Source organism: Bos grunniens, chromosome 18 (genome assembly GCF_055505025.1).
Source record: "Bos grunniens cultivar Pamir isolate PY7600 chromosome 18, Bosgru_T2T1.0, whole genome shotgun sequence".
Lineage (NCBI taxonomy): Eukaryota > Metazoa > Chordata > Mammalia > Artiodactyla > Bovidae > Bos > Bos grunniens.
Genome location: NC_141182.1, coordinates 56933402 through 56948993, shown reverse-complemented (window position 1 = coordinate 56948993; position 15592 = coordinate 56933402). Strand labels below are relative to the sequence as shown.

General features: G+C 60.3%; 2 protein-coding genes across 5 annotated transcripts; both read left to right on the top strand.

Annotated features, from left to right (window-relative positions):
- The first annotated feature begins 173 nt into the window (after positions 1 to 173).
- On the top strand, positions 174 to 4439 carry JOSD2 (Josephin domain containing 2). Of its 4 annotated transcripts, none has more exons than XM_086354042.1 (5): positions 174 to 310; positions 955 to 1114; positions 2657 to 2782; positions 3852 to 4046; positions 4157 to 4439. In XM_086354042.1, exons 2-5 carry the CDS (start codon positions 969 to 971, stop codon positions 4254 to 4256), a joined length of 567 nt encoding a protein of 188 aa, XP_086210168.1. In that variant the 5' UTR covers positions 174 to 310; positions 955 to 968; the 3' UTR covers positions 4257 to 4439. The 4 variants fall into 4 exon arrangements, with proteins under 4 accessions (XP_086210168.1, XP_086210171.1, XP_086210169.1 ...); XM_086354045.1 differs by having other exon boundaries at positions 955 to 1191; XM_086354043.1 differs by having other exon boundaries at positions 952 to 1114.
- Positions 4258 to 15011, top strand: LOC147354291 (uncharacterized). Its single transcript, XM_086353919.1, has 3 exons — positions 4258 to 4771; positions 12547 to 14425; positions 14568 to 15011. The coding sequence occupies exons 1-2, from the start codon at positions 4590 to 4592 to the stop codon at positions 13919 to 13921; spliced, it is 1557 nt and encodes a 518-aa protein (XP_086210045.1). The 5' UTR covers positions 4258 to 4589; the 3' UTR covers positions 13922 to 14425; positions 14568 to 15011.
- The last annotated feature ends 581 nt before the right edge of the window (positions 15012 to 15592 follow it).

The window sequence follows — 15592 nt, the reverse complement described above, 5'->3', positions numbered from 1 at the left end:
GTGAGAAGGAGAGGACCGATTTAGGGCACATTTCCGGGACTCTTCGAAGGGCCGACGGAAGTTGTAGTCCTGGGTTCTCGGGGCGACAGCGGACTTCCGGGCCACGCTTCCCGGACGTTCCACGAGGAGCTCTCGCTCTCGCCGGAGTCGCCGGGAATCGTAGTCCGGCTCGCGGGGGCCGCCGGGAGCTGTAGTCCGTCCCACCTGCCCAGTCAGCGCGGTGCCGCCCGCCCTGCGCTCTCGGAGCCCGGAGCCGCCGCCCAGGGGGATGCGGGAGCCCCCGGTTTGGGGGAACAGAGAGGCAGGCGGGGTGAGGGGCATTTCCAGGCAGCGGAGCGGGCGAGCGCCATGGTTGGGGTACAGGTCGGGGAGACAGCTCTGTTACTCGGTGTCCGGGGAGGGGGCCCTGTTGCCAGGTGACAGGAGGAGAGAACTCTGTTGGTTGGTGACAGGGGAGGGGGAGTCTTCTGTTGCTAGGCGACCAGAAGAGACCCTGTTACCTAGAGACGGGGAGGAGGCTTCCTCTATTGCTAAGTAACCAGAGGAGAGCCTGGTTACCTAGTAGGGGCCTTGGGGGGCGGGGGGAGAGGAGGCTCCTCTGTTGCTAGGTAACCAGAGAGGAAGCCTGTTACCTAGGGACAGGGGAGGGGAGTTCTCTGTTGCTAGGTGACCACCACAGGGACCCATTCACTTAGGGATGTGGCGGGGGCCGGGGCGGGGGTGGGGCGTGGGGGGCGGGGGGAGTGGTCCTCTGTTGCTAAGCGAGAGAAGAGAGAGCTTTTTTCCTAGAAATAGGGAATGGAGGTACTCTGTTGCCAGGAGATCGCCAGAGTCAGGGGCCCCTCAGGCTGCCCGAGCCCCGACTCAATGACGGTGGCCCCGAGGGCCTGCTGGCAGGTTGGGCTTCCAGATCCCAGACTCCTAAGCACCTTCTCCCCCCACCCCTCCAAGCAGGAGCCGAGGACGGCATGTCCCAGGCCCCAGGAGCTCAGCCAAGCCGGCCCTCCGTGTACCACGAACGGCAACGCCTGGAGCTCTGTGCCGTGCACGCCCTCAACAACGTCCTGCAGCAGCAGCTCTTCAGCCAGGAGGCTGCCGATGAGATCTGCAAGAGGTGACCATCACCCACCCCAACCCCTGGAGAAGCAGGGCTCATGGAGGCGGGGACACCCACCTGGGTCTCGGAGCAAAGCAAGGCCCGGGGCACAGCCCTGCGGCTTTCTGCTGCCCCATCCCCTGCCCGGCTGGACTCCGGGACTCAGAAACCAAGATGTTACCCAGGCGTCTGCTCACCCCGCTGACCTCAGCCCCTGACCAGGCCTCAGCCTTTTACCTAGGCCCCTATCCTCACTCTCTTCCCACCTCCCAGCTTCTGGTTTATCTCCTTCAGTCCCGGCTACACAAGGCTCCAACACTGCACCTGCCCCTCCCCAACTCCCAGGGCTCCCCCAGCACCCCTGGCAGAAGCCGCAGGCTCCGCCCCCAGCCTGATAACCAAAACCCTGTGTGCTGTGGTCCCCACCCGTCTCTGCAGCTTCTTATCTCACTGCTTGCTTCCAGACAAATGCCCTCTAGTCTCTGAATGAGCCCCACATGGTGCCTCTGGGCCTTTGCACAGGCTGTTCTTTCTGCCTGGCACGGCTCTCTCTTCTTGGCAGCCTGGAGTGTGCTGCCTCACTATTCAGTATTTCAAACATCACTTCTTTGTTATCTCTCTGCCTGAGCCCCTCCTCTCTGGCCCCACTGCCTTCTGGGCCCTCCCCTCAGCCTTCAGTCTCTCCCCTCCAGTCAGTCCCCCGTGTGATCCTACGCCCCGAGACGACCCTTTCTCCCCATCTCTTGCTCACAGCCCTCCCATGCCTCCGCCCCTGCCATCCTCAGGCCAGTCCCAGGCCCTCAGACTGATTATTTTAGAATGTATTCATCCCCTCCCATCATTCAGAACAGGAATCAATCAACTCTTTCATAGCTCAGCCATGCTGGAGACTCAGAGATGAGTCCACTGTGAGCCCCTGCCCTAAGGGAAGCCAGGGAAACAGATACACAGAGAAAGAATACACAGCTTTCCCCCTCTCCGGCCCCTCCCCCTGCCTTGCCCCCCAAAGGCCCGGAGACATAACAAAGTTGCCTTTGTCTCAAGGAGGCGGGGCCCAGAGACAAGTGGGCTGGGGGACAGCTGGAGAGAAGGCGGGGGGCAGGAGCACAGGAGATGTGCTGGGTCAGGTGGCTGCAAGGAATGGGGTGGGCATGGAGCCAGGAGGCCAGCAGGGCCCAGATCCTGCCAGGGACGCCTGGGGGCTGGGGTTCTCTCCTGGGGTGACGAGGGTGCCAGGGACGGCTGGGGCAAGGGCAGTGCTGGGTGTAGAAGGAGCCCCCAGGAGGGGTGAGATTGGAAGCTGGTGAGGGTCCAGGAGGAGGGCAAGGCCTGAGCAGAGCTGTGGGTGGGGGACAGGGTCTACTTCGCTGAAGACAGGATGAGAGAGTCGGGGGACAGGAGGAACATGGCTGGGGGTAATGAGTCGGCAAAGGGTTGAAGAGAGGGAAGAGTCCCATGGTGGGGTGACTCACGGACCCTGGGACGCTATGGCCCTGTGGTGGAGGGGGAGGCCTTCTCAGGAACCCCCAACTCAGGAGGCCCTGACCACCTCCCACTCAGGTTGGCCCCAGACTCCCGGCTGAACCCCCATCGCAGCCTCCTGGGCACCGGCAACTACGACGTCAACGTGATCATGGCTGCCCTGCAGGGGCAGGGCCTGGCTGCCGTGTGGTGGGACCGAAGGAGGTGCGGCCATAATGCTGCGTCATTATGGGGGTGGGTGCGGGGGGACGGTGGCTGCTGGGGCACGAAGCAGGGGGAGGGGACGGTGGATGGGAAGGAGGAAGAAGGGGCAGATGGGTGGAGGGTTTGCAGCGGTCGATAACGGGTGGCTGGCCCACTGAGGGCTCAGGAGGTAGTAGAGGGACAGTCAGGGCGTGAGCTGATGGATAGATGATAGGCAGATTGATGGGTAAGTGGACGGTGAATGGGTAGGTTGGGTGATGGGATATATGAATGGGTGGGTGGTTGAGTGAATGAAAGATAGATAAAGGATGGATCATTGATACGTGTGACGTGCTCAGTCAGCCGTATCCAACTCTGCGACCCCATGGACTGTAGCCTGCCATGCTCCTCTGTTCGTGGAATGTTCCAGGCAAGAGTAATGGAGTGGGTTGCCATTTCCTGCTCCAGGCCAACCCAGGGATCGAACCCGCATCTCTTGCGTCCCCTGCATTGGCAGGCAGATTCTTTACCCCTGAGCCACCTGGGAAGCCCTCAGTTGATAGGCAGTGGATACCAAACATCCAAGATGGTTGGTTGGATGGACGGATGGAAAGAGCAGATGAAGAGTTGGGTGGGTGGTGGAGGAGATGTTGGGCTGCCAGCTGGCTGGCTGCAGGTTGATTGCATTGGTAGGTGAATGAGTGGGTCAAGGAAGAGCATGGATGGTGGGTGACTGTTCTATGGCTAGGAGGCTTGGATGGGTGGGTGGTGCATAATGAATAGATGATGGGTAGAATCAGCGGTAGATGTGTCAGGAGTGGATGCGGAGAGTGGATGGTAGAGTTGTTGGGCAGGTGGTGCTTGGGGCTTGGCTGGGTGGGTGCATGACGCATGGGTAACAAATGGTCAGGCGGATGAGGGTGAAGGGTGACTTGTTGGGTGGGTGGCTGACTGGGAGGTCTGGGTGAGTGGCAGCAGGTAAGTGGAAGGAAGCAAAGGGTGGGCTGATGGAGGCGAGTCCCTGGGTGGGCTCCGGCGGGCACCCGCCCAGGCTCGGGGCTCTGATGGCGCGTCCCCGCCCGGCCCGCAGGCCCCTGTCCCAGCTGGCGCTGCCCCGGGTACTGGGGCTGATCCTGAACCTGCCCTCGCCCGTCTCGCTGGGGCTGCTGTCCCTGCCCCTGCGCCGGCGGCACTGGGTGGCCCTGCGCCAGGTGGACGGCGTCTACTACAACCTGGACTCCAAGCTGCGGGCGCCCGAGGTGCTGGGCGACGAGGACGGCGTCAGGTGAGGGGTGGGGGGCGCGGCTCCAGGGCCGGGGGCCATGGGGATGCGGCCTGTCCCCCGCTCCACACCCAACCCACCCCAGGCCTCAGCCTCCCCGTGTCTGCGCACAGGGCCTTCCTGGCGGCCGCGCTGGCTCAAGGTTTGTGCGAGGTGCTGCTGGTGGTAACCAAGGAGGTGGAGGAGCAGGGCTCCTGGCTGCAGGCAGACTGACCCCAGGAGGAGGGGCCCACGGCTGCCCGCCCGGAGCGGTCCCCGAGACCAGCCTTCCGAGCAAGCGCCGGGGCCGGGGCAGTACACCTCGTGGACTCAGCGGAGGCCCCGCCCCCTGCCCCGTACGCCCCGCCCCCTGCCCGGCCTCCTGCCGCTGCTGCCTCAATAAACCCGGTAATTTGCTCCCGGCCTGGCCCGTGTCTCACCTGGGACCCCTCTCCTTCAGTTTATCAGAGAGACCTAAGCGGGTTAGGCTACCTCCTGCGACGCACTCACCTCTCAGGACGTCGGTTTCCTCATGTGGGTGGGGCGGGGAAGCACAGGGGGAAAGCAATGCAATCCTTACCCTCTGAAGGCCCGAGGGGGAGACTAGGAACAAACAAATCGGTGCAGGCCAGAGAGTACGGGGAGATGAGCCCCACGAAGAAGGCGAGGGTTGACTTCTCAACGCCCAGCTTGTCCACCAACTGGCAGTCGTGGCCCCAAAAGACATCTCCGACCTCATCCAGGAACCTGTGAGTCTGGCTAATCCGCAGATCTCAAAGGCGGGAAATTGTCCTGCGTGGTCTGGGTCAGCCCAATATGATCCCGAGCATCCTTAAAAGTGAAGGAGGCAGTGGGACTTTCCTGGTGGTGGTGAAGTATGGTTAAGACTCTGCGCTTCCACTGCGGGGTTGGGGTTGGTTCAGTACCTAGTTGGGGAACTAAGATTCCACACACGGTGCAGTGCAGCCAAAAAAATTAAAAAAAAAAAAAAATGGAAGAGAGGCAGGAGAGGAGAATCACAGAAAGACGGGTGATGAAGATGCTATATGGGAGGCTTGCGGTGGGGGCTGGGGGTGTCTGAAGACAAGGGGGGGTCACGAGCCAGGAAACAGGCAGCCTCTAGGAGCTGGAAGTGTGAAAATAAAAGTGTTAGTCATGTCCCATGGACTGCAGCCTGCTGGGCTCCTCTGTCCCTAGAATTCTCCAGGCAAGAAAACTGGAGTGGGTTGCTGGTTCCTCCGCCAGGGGATCTCCCCGGCCCAGGGATCGAACCTGGGTCTCCCTCATTGCGGGCAGATTCTTAACTGATTGAGCTGAGGGGTCTTGGGCAAGGCTGGCTCTAGGAGGCTGGGGGTGGGGGGCTCTCCAGGGAGCCAGTGGGAAGGGGCCATTCCAGAATTAGAAACAGCCCCCAAGGAGACCTGGAATGTTAAGGGAGGAGATTTCTCCTGTATCTGTCTGAGGAGGTGATTAGAGATAAGGGTAGATCCTGGCAGGCCCACTGCCCACAGGGCCTCCAAGAGCAGCTGGACTTGACCCAGGGCGAGGCTGTGAGCAGGGGTTGGGCAGATCGGTCCTGGATTCAGAAAGACTTCTCTGGGGCCACATGGGGGCAGGCTGGAGGCCCAGGAGGAGGCTCCTCCCCGTGGGAGGAGACGAGGCTGAGCCAGGACCCTGAGGGCAGAACAGAAGTGACAAGAGGGTCAGGGCACCCTCTGGGGGTGAGGGAGCAGGCAGGGAAGGAGGGACCCCGGGGTCTGGCCCTGGGGGACCATGGGGCCACTCCAACAGACAGGACCCTGGGGTAGAGCGGCTGCGGGGGGCACACTGCCCTCGATGGGATGCAAGGGGTATGACAGGCTGGGTGACATCAGAAGAGGACCAGGGTCAGGGACTCAGGAGATGGCTCTAGGGGTCACGGGCCTGACCCAGGAGGCGTGAGCATAACGGCAAGAAGGAGGCAAATGTGGGGCACCTCATTAGGTGCCAAGCAGAAATGGGGGACCCAGAGGCACAGGGAGGCTGTGGGCAGGGAGAGGCAGGCAGGGCCCCAACTTGGGGTGTCTCCCTGCCCCTGCCTCAGGCTGCGCTCCACCCACGCAGTAGATTCATCCAAGGGGGTGGGGGGATACGAGGAGGAATGCGGGGAGCAAATGCTGGCAGGATGCAATGGCCCATGGTGATGGGGAGACTCGGGCTTGGTGGATTCTGGCTCCCAAGGCTTCAGAGGTCAAAGGGTAACTGGTAAAAGTGAAAGGTCAAGCTGCACAAGGAACCTCCCTGGTGGTCCAGTGGCTAAGACTCCAGGCTCCCAATGCCAGTGGGGGTGTGGGGGGCAGTGGAGGGGTGGGGTGGGGGTCAAGGTTCAATCCCTGGTCTCCTAGCAACTAAGAGTTCATATTCCACAGCTGAGACCTGGAGCAGCCAAACATATAAAACACGGTCAAGCAGCACATGCAGGAAAACTGCCAGGTTCCCAGGACACCCCAACTCTGGGGGTGCCCCCTGGGCCCCCACACTGCCCCCAAGTCTCTGATCTGGCCCCCCCTTGGTGCCCCTGTCTTGGGCTCTCTTTCCAGATGTCTCTCTCTCAGCCTCTGTCTGTCTGTCTCCCTGGGCCCTCTGTGACCCACTCCTCCGCCCCCTGCCTGTCGCCTGTCCCATCAGGTCCCAGACAGCCTGGCGGGGCTCCCTGAGTGTTTCTATTCCTGGGCCTGAGTGATCTTCCCAGGTGCCTTCTCCGCGGTGGCCTAATATGGTCTGAGGAGTGGGAGCCTTCAGGGCAGGGGGGTGGGATTCCCAGGGTGGGGACGGGTGGGGGCGTGGGGGTCCGGGCAGCCACCCTTCTCCTACTCCCAGCCCCACCTCAGGTGCTAACCCTTCCTGCTCTGCACAGGCTAGAGCACCAGCAGGCCAGGCCGGTGCATGTATTGAGCGCCTACTGTTTGCCCCTTAGGGTCGATGCAGGACCACCCAACACAGCCTCTCTGGCCCCCTCCTGCTGACCCCGCCACCCACCCTCACCCCCCGCCCCCGCTTCTCACAAGCCTGTTCCTTGTCCCCAGGATGCCCAGCCACGCTGGTCCCAGAGCTTCAAGTGCTCCTGGGGATCCCTGATGGCCCGTTAGGAGCGGCCCAGGCAGACCCACCGGGAGTCTCAGTGCCTACAGGGCTTCAGGAGAGGGGGAGGGGGCGGCAGGTGCAGGGGGAGGTGACAGCTGTCCCGCGCCCCCCCGAGCGCCGGGTGCCGACAGCTGAGGCTCGATTTAGCTCTCTGATCCCGGGTCTGGCCAGATAAGGCCTTGGTGGGTGCGGCCCCGCCCCCTGGGGCGCCCCTTAAATCACGGTCGGGCTGGGCCGGGGCGGCCGCCAGCGATGCCAGGTGAGAGGGACCGCGCTCCTTCCTGCCTCCCCACGTCCCACCCGCTCGGCGCTGCCCCTCTCTCCAGCTCTCTCCTCTCTCCCTGCGGCGCCCAGCTCTCTCCCTCTGCCTTTCTCTGTCTCTTCGCATCTCGGACCCCCGCTCCCGCTGCTATTTCTCCCCATCCCGTCCCCGACTACACCTCTGTCCTTCTCTTTCTCTCTACCCCGTCATCTCTCTGGGCTTTGTCTTCCCACGTCTCTCTCCTCTCTCTTCATCTCTCTCTCTCCCCCTCTCGCTCCCTTTGCACCGCGCAGCCGGCGGGTTCTCAGTTCCCTGACCAGGAATCCAGCCGGCACGCCCTGCCGCCCTGCCGTGGGATCCCGGAGTCTTAGCCCCTGGACCACCGGGGAAGTGCCCTCCCAGTCTCTTTCTTTCCGTTTCTTTGTCTCCGTGGCTTTCCCCTCTCTCTCTCGCTTTCTCTTTCTGTCCCCCGCCCAGCCCTTCTCTCTGCACCTCCGACCCTTCTGCCCATCCCTCTCCTGTCTCCCCGTCTGTCTCCCTCTCTCTCCTCGCTTCTCTCTTCGTCTCTCTCCATCTCTCCCTGCCTCTCCCCGTCTCTCTCCCTCCTCTCTCTGACCTCCCCTCTCCAGCGCCCCGATGGAGCCGCCCTGGGCCTCTGCCACAGTTTCTGCTGAATAAAGCTGTGTCTATCCTCACCTCTCCAACTCCTCTCGCCTCCTTTCCTTTCTCACCCCTCTGCCTCTGAGCTCAGCAACACCGCCCTGGGCCCTGATCCCGGGTACGGGTACCGGGGGCTGGGGTCGGGGTTCTTGCCTCCCAGAGAGACCACCAGAAACAGGGGCTGAGAGCCAGATGGAAGAGATGGGGAGAAAGGCAGAGAGATGTGTGCAGAGGGAGACCCAGAGACAGCAGGGGACGGACTCAGAGACAGAGGCAGACCGGCTGGGCGCCATGGACTCAGAGATGGGGAGGGCTGGTGAGGGTGCAAGACCCAGAGGCTCAGACAGTGAGACCCGGAGCGGCAGACACAGAGACTCAGAGGCTGACAGACCGCAGGCAATGCCCGCGTCTCCCAGACACAGCAGACGGGGCTGGTAGCCACCACCACCCCCACCTCCACCAGGCGGTGCCAGGCCCCAAACAATGGGCCCTTGTCTGACTGCATGGTCCTGGGGCAGCTGGGGCGGGGGCCACCAAAAGCCTGACTTCAGCCTCTACCTTCAGACCCCGCTACACTGCCTTCTGGCCTCTTCCTGCTGGGGTCTCCACCCCCTTGAGCCTGCTTTCTGCTCTGCAGGGGAAGGAGCCAGGCATTTATGGAGCATCTGCTGGATGCACCCGGAATGCCTCTGTGCCTGTCCTGACACCCTCTCGTCTCCTGACCCCTCCCCTTCCTCGGTGCCCTCTGCTTGTTCTTCCTGAACTTCCAGCTTTCTTCCTGGGAAGAGATGGGCATTTATTAAGTTCCTAGTGTTTGCCAGGCAGTTTCCACACACTGTCTCTGAACCCTCTACTCTCTTTGTTCTCCCATCCCTTCCACCCAGTTTCCTTTCCCTTCTTCCTGAATTGCCTGGTCTCTCCTGCAAGGAAATGGGCATGTATTGAGCACTTACTGTATGCTAGGGAATTTACAAACCCTGTCTCTTCTTACACTCTTTTCTTCCCCAATTCCTTTCTTCTCTCTCTATTCATTTCCTCTCCTTTCTGACTCTGCTTCCTCCTTGGGGAGGGAATGAACATATGCTGAGCACCTGCTGTGTGCCAGGCAGTTTACACACTTTCTCTCCCTTCCTCACACTCTCTTCCTCCCCTGTTTTTCCTCTATCCTCTCCTTGTCTTTCTGGGCTCTCTGCTCTCTTCCAAGGCAAGGGACACACATTTATTGAGCACCTATGGTATACCAAGCAATTGCTTGTTCTTTCTCCACTCTCCTCTCGCCCTCTCTTCTCCACTGACCTGTGGGCTTTGCTGTCCTGTGCTTCTTTCCGCTCTCTGCCAGGAGAGGAAATGGGCATTTATGGAGCACCGACTGTGTGCCTGGCAGTTTCCCTCCACTCCCCCTGCCCCTTGACTCTCCCTGTTCCTTCATCTCTGACTTCCCCTTTTTTCTGCTCTGTCTGCCCTTTCTTGGGGATGAAAAAGCAATATGAAGCACATATTGTATACCAGGGCTTCCCTTGTGGCTCAGCTGGTAAAGAATCTGCCTGCAATGCAGGAGACCTGGGTTCGATCCCTGGGTTGGGAAGATCCCCTGGAGAAGGGAAAGGCTACCCACTCCAGTATTCTGGCCTGGAGAATTCCATGGACTGTGTATCCATGGAGTCATGTATACCAGGCAATTAACACCACCCCCCCAGCTCATCTTCTCTTGCTTCTTTCTTCCTGCTCCTCTCCTTTTGCCACCTTCTCCCTTCCTGTGCTCTCTAAGCCCTCTCTGGGGAAGGGAACAGCATTCATTGAGCGCCTCCTCTTTGCCCCATGATTCGCCTGCGCTGCCTCCTCTGACATTGCCTCCACCCTTCTGCTCCATCCTGTCGCCTCCTTGGCCAGGCTTGCTTTACATGTGTCTTCTCTTTCCTCTTGCTGTCTCTCTCCTCCAAGAAAGAAAACGTGCATTTATTGAGCACCTCCTGTGTACATCACCTGCACAATAGCATGTCCTCTTCCTCATTTTCTCTCTTCTCCCCAGCTTCTTGCTCCAGCTTCTCCCCATCCTCTCTGCCCTGCTGCCTCTCTCCTGGGGCAGAACTGGGCATGTATGAGTGCCTGCTGTGTGCCACTGCTCCTATCAGCTGTCTGTCTGTGCTGGCTTGCCTCACAAGCCCTGCTCTCTCTTCTCTCACCCTCTTGGCTTGCTTTCCTCCTCCTGGTTGCCTCCTCTGTCCCTGCAGCCAGGGAGGGGAGTGGGTATTTATTAAGTGCCTACTGTATTCCCACTGCTTTACCTACACTGTCTCCTTCCATCACAGCTTCCATTTTCTCTGCTGGAGCTTCCTCTCTCCTCTCCTTTTCCTCCAGTCTTCATTCTCTTGGGAAGAGAACGAACACTTAAGAGCACCCACTATATGCCTGGCTCTTGCCACCCCTGGCCCTCTCTCCTCAGGCTGTGTTTCTTGCTCTCTTTTTCCTCCGTGGTGGTGGTTCCTTCATTTCTTTTCTGACCTGGCTTCTCTCTCCTGAAGAAGGGAATGAATGGGCATTAATTGAGCACCAACTGTGTGCCAGGCTTTTCATAAAGCACACTATCCCACCCCCCAACACTTGGCTGCCTCTTCTCTCCTCTCCTGCTCTTACTCTCCCCCAGAAAAGGGAAGGGGCACTAATTATGCACCAACTGTGTGCTGGGCTGCTGGGCGACTCACACTGCCACCTCTCCTTAGATCCTGTGTTCTCCCCCTCCCCCCTCCTCTCCTGTTCCTCTTCCTTCTCAGCAGTGGAAGCTCTCAATTTTCCAGACACAAGGGGTCTGGGCGCTGTAGAAAGGGCCCATCGTCTTCGCCTAGTGGTGCTGGGTGAGGCCAACTGATGAAAGATGGGGCTCCAACTGGATTTCCTCATTGGGGGAGGATGTATGGGTCATAACAGCCACTACCTGGGCTGGGGGTGGGGCTGAAGGAGACCAGGAGGGAAAAGCAGGGTAGAAAGTGCTCATTCTTCCCCTGGTGGTGAAGCTAGGTGGTTAGATCCCCGAGGTGCTACCTTCTTGGCGCCCACCCCCACCCCCGCCCTTGCCCTTCGGCTTCCTCCCCCTCCCCCACCCCAGGAAGCAGCTGAGGAAACTGAGGCTCTGAAGAGGGTGAAGCGGGTGGGCGAGAGAACTCTTGATTCTCTGAGTCCTGACTCACTGGGGGCCTGTGTCTCCTGCCACCGTGAGCCTGGCTGAGGGCCCTTCTCTCCTGGGGTCTGTCTCTCCTCTCTGCCTCTCCCTCTGACCTCTGTCTCTCTCTCCTCCCTGCCATTCTGTGTCTCATGCTCTCTGCCCCCCATCTTTTTTCTCCTTCTCGCCTGCTCCTCTGCCTCACAGTTTCTCAGCCTCGGTTTCTCTGACACACACACCTTCCTGCGTGAATCTCCCCCACGCTGGTTTCCTTTGCTCACACCCTCTTGATGAGGCCTTTCTCTTCAACCTCTCTTCCTTCTGCCTCTCCTCCCCTTTTACCCGTCTCTACCTCCCGTCCATTTGTCCGTCTCTCCACACAGGCCCGCCCCCAGGTCCCTCTCACCGCCATCTTTCACCCTGATCCTCAGTTTCCTCTTGAATTCACACACACACACACTGCTTCCCCCGCCCGCCCCCATCTCTCTTCCTTAAACCGTGTTCCTGTTCCCCTTTGGGCTCCCCTGGTGGTTCCGATGGTAAAGAGTCGGCCTGCAGTGCAGGAGACCAGGGTTCAACCCCTGGGTAGGAAAGATCCCCTGGAGGGGGGCACAGCAAGAACCCCAGGGACAGAGGAACCTGGCGGGCTAAGTCTGTAGGGTCACTAAGAGTCGGACACGACTGAGCGGCCAACACCCTCACTCTCGCCTCTTGCTGCAGCCTCTCCTGCTCTCGCCTCTCTCCCCACCATCTCTCCCCACGAGGCTCCCGCTGCCTTCCCGTCCTGTCCTCTCTTGCTCCCACTCGGTCTTCCCTGCATCTTCTTGTTTATTTGGCTGTGCCAGTCTTAGCTGCGGCACACGTGGGAACTCAGCTGCAGCAGGTGGGATTGGTTCCCTGACCGGGGATTGAGCCTGCGCCGCCCGCACAGGGCGCTCGGAGTCTCAGCCACTGGACGCTCGGGGAGGTCCCTCCCCGTGTCCTCTCTTCACTGGTCTCGTCCTCTCTTTCCTCCCCGCCTCCCCACCCCACCCCCACCTTCACCCCCCCCACTCCCTCCTGGCACTGCCCTGCTTTCCCTGGGGACAGCTGCCCACCACCCCCTCCCCTCAGCTGCCTCTCCCGCTCTCTCCCTCCCACACCTGCTCCCGCACAGCGGGTTGGCAGCCCCGCCGACTCCCACAGTGGGGAGGCCCCTCTGCTGACCCATGGGGCCGGACCGCGTGTCCCCGCGTGCTGGTGGTATTTTTATCCTGTCTCGGAACACACGGTCCTGTGATGAATGTTTCACAGTTTACGGAATTCATTTCATGTCCTGCCAGGTCCGGGACCATCAGCTGCACGTGTTCATCCGTCTGCAGCTCATCGTTACCCAGGCTGCGGGACACGGCCCCTGACCTGGCGCCTTATCCTTCGGGAGGTGGCAAAGCTTCCCTTCCTCCCTGTCCCTCTCTCTCTCTGTCTCTCCCTTTCCCTGTCTCTCTCTCTCCTTGTCTCTCTCCCCCTCTCTCTGTTTCTCTGTCTCTCTCTCTCTCTCTGTGTCTCTCCTTTTCCCTATCTCTCTCTCCCTCCCCCTCTCTCTGTCTCTCCCCATCTCTTTCTCTCCCTGTTTCTCTGTCTCCCTCTCTGTCTCTCCCTCTCTCCCTGTCTTTCTCTCTGCCTGTCTCTCTCTGTCTCTCCCTTTCCCTCTCTCTCTCTCTCCCTGTCTCTCTCCCCCTCTCTCTGTCTCTCCCCCTCTCTCTGTCTCTCCCTGTTTGTCTCTCTCTCTGTCCCTCTGTCTCTTTCTCAGTCTCTCCCTCTCTCCCTGTCTCCCTCTCTCTCTCTGTCTCTCTCTCCCTCTCTCTCTCTCTCCCCCCCACCCTGTCTCTCTCTCTGCCTGTCTCTCTCCCTCTTTCTCCCTGTCTCTCTCTCTCCCTCTGTCTCTCTCTCCCCATCTCTCTCTCTCCCTCTCTCCCTCTGTCTCTCTCTCCCTCTCTCCCTGTCTCTCTCTCTCCTTCTTTCTCTCTGCTCCATCTCTCTCTCCCTGTCTCTGTCTCTCTCCCCCACCCTCTCTCCCTGTCTCTCCCTGTCTCTGTCTCTCTCCCTGTCTCTCCACACACACCCACCCCCCGTCTCTTTCTCTCTGCCTCTCTCCCCACCCCACCCCCGTCTCTCTCTCTCCTCCCTCTGTCTCTGTCTCCCTGTCTCTCTCCCCACCCCCCGTCCCATCTCTCCCTCTCTCTCTCTCTCCCTGTCTCTCTCTCTCTCCCCCTGTCTCCCAGTCTCTCTCTGTCTCCCTGTCTCTCTCCCCGCCCTGTCTCTTACCCCTTCTCTCCCGGCCTCCTCCTAGGGTCTCCGCTCCATCCCCTCCTGCCCCGCTGGCCTCTCCTCTACTCACAGCCTCCTCCCTCCCCGCTCCGTCTCTCCCTCACCCCTCCTCTGCTCTCCGCTGGCTTCTCTCCCTGCCGGCTCCCCCTCCCGCCCGGGCTGCCCCTGCCCCGTCCCCTTCACCGGTCTCTCGAGGCTCTGCCGCAGCTCTCCCCCTGCCTGCCCCTCCTCTCCCTCTCCCCCTTCCCCGGGCTGCTCCTCCCCCTACCCCCTCCCCGCCCCCCACGGCTCCCTCCCCACCTGGCTTCTCCTTTCTCTCTTACTCCCCTCTTCCCTCGGGGCCTCCCTCGGGGTCTCCGTTCCCCGTTTCCACGCCGCTGTCCCCTCTGAGCTGCCCCTCTCCTGCATTTTCTCGCCTCCTCTCCCCTCTCCTCCTGCCCTCCCGCCTCCATCTCCCTTCTCCTCGCTCAGTCGCCTTCCTCACCTTCCTCTTTCCCTCTCTCCCCAGTGGCTCTTTCCTACCCCTCCCACCTTCCTGCCTCCTTCCTCTCTCCCCTCTCTGGATCTGTCATTTCTCTCTCCGTCTTGGGAGGCCCCTGCCCAGCGCCGCGTCCTCACCCCGCGGGCTCCTAGGGCTCCTCTCCCGCCCTTGGGACTCTCAGGTTGCCAAGTTCTGAGCTGATGGCCAAGTCGCCACCCCAGGGATCCCGGGGCAGGGCTGTCGAGCCGGAGTCCCCCCGAGCTGGAAGCACCTATGTGACACCCATTTTTTCTCTCTTTCCTTTCTGCCCCGGACTCTGCACGCTGCCTGGAGGGATCGAATCGGGCCCCCGCGCAGGGGAGCGAGGAACGGGCTCAGAGGAAGGAAGCAAGTTGCCTAAAGACGCACAGCACGTAGGTGGCGGGGCAGTTGACGAGGAAATCGGCCCCTTGACTCTGCTTAGCCCTGCATTCGGGTCTGAGCCTGGTGAGGAGGGGGCTGCCTCCCTCCCGCGCCGTTCTCCTCCCCAACCCTCCGCCGTCTTCCCCTCCTCAGGCGGCGTGGAGCACATGGGCAGCTGGGAGGACTTCACCCACCGCCGACTCCACCGACGAGGAAACAGGCGCCAGGTGTGCCTGAAGACCGGCATCCGCCATAACCGAGACCTTAAGGGAGCCTCGACGGCGTTGCCAGAGGACCGACGGCGCCCCCCGCAGGGCCCTCCCCTCCGCCAAGATGGCCCACGCTTGGCAGCGAGAGGTCCCAGGATCGATCACCGGAGAGGCTCTCTCGGACTGCGGTCGTCCATCGCCACCTACCGGCGGAAGACAAAACTGCAACGCAGCTCTAAAAGACACTAGGAATGGCGGCCCCAAAGGAAGACAGTGCCTGGGGGCGAGGCGGGGGCTGGAGCGGGCGGAGAGGAGAGGATTTGAAAAATTCTGTAAAAATTAAAAACTTTTCTACGCCTAACCAATATATAAACATCATACTCAGCAAGCTTCTTGGTATGCCAGCTTAGAGCTCCAACTGCATGCGTGTTTTCTTCATGGGTGGGTGGGTACTCTCCTGCGTGGTCATGGAGACGCACGTGTCAGTGCTTTCGGAAACGCAGGGGAGTGGGATTCAGTTTACACAATGTGCTGGGAAGCCTATTTCTAGGAATTGAGCCAATTGAGTTTCATTCCTCTACCATGACCTCGCTGAACGCAAGGTGGGTGCAAGCAAAGGTGAACGGCTGACAGACAGCCAAACATTGGTCCCTGGTCCTCACCTGGGGTCTCTCTGACTGGCTAAAGAAAGAAGCCTCTAGAGTTGTTTCCAGAAGCCACCTGATTCAATGCACAACTTGGGGTGGCAAACATTCTTTAAAAATATTAAAATCAACCTTATATGAATATATTTTAAAAGAATACTTGCCAAAGAACTATCTTGTGTGTGTTCTCAGTCATGTCCAATTGTTTCCAACTCCATGGAGCCCGCTGGGCTCCTCTGTCCATGGGATTTCCCAGGTAAGAATACTGGAGTGGGTTGCCATTTCCTTCTCCAAGGGATCTTCCTGACCCAGGGATCAAACCCAT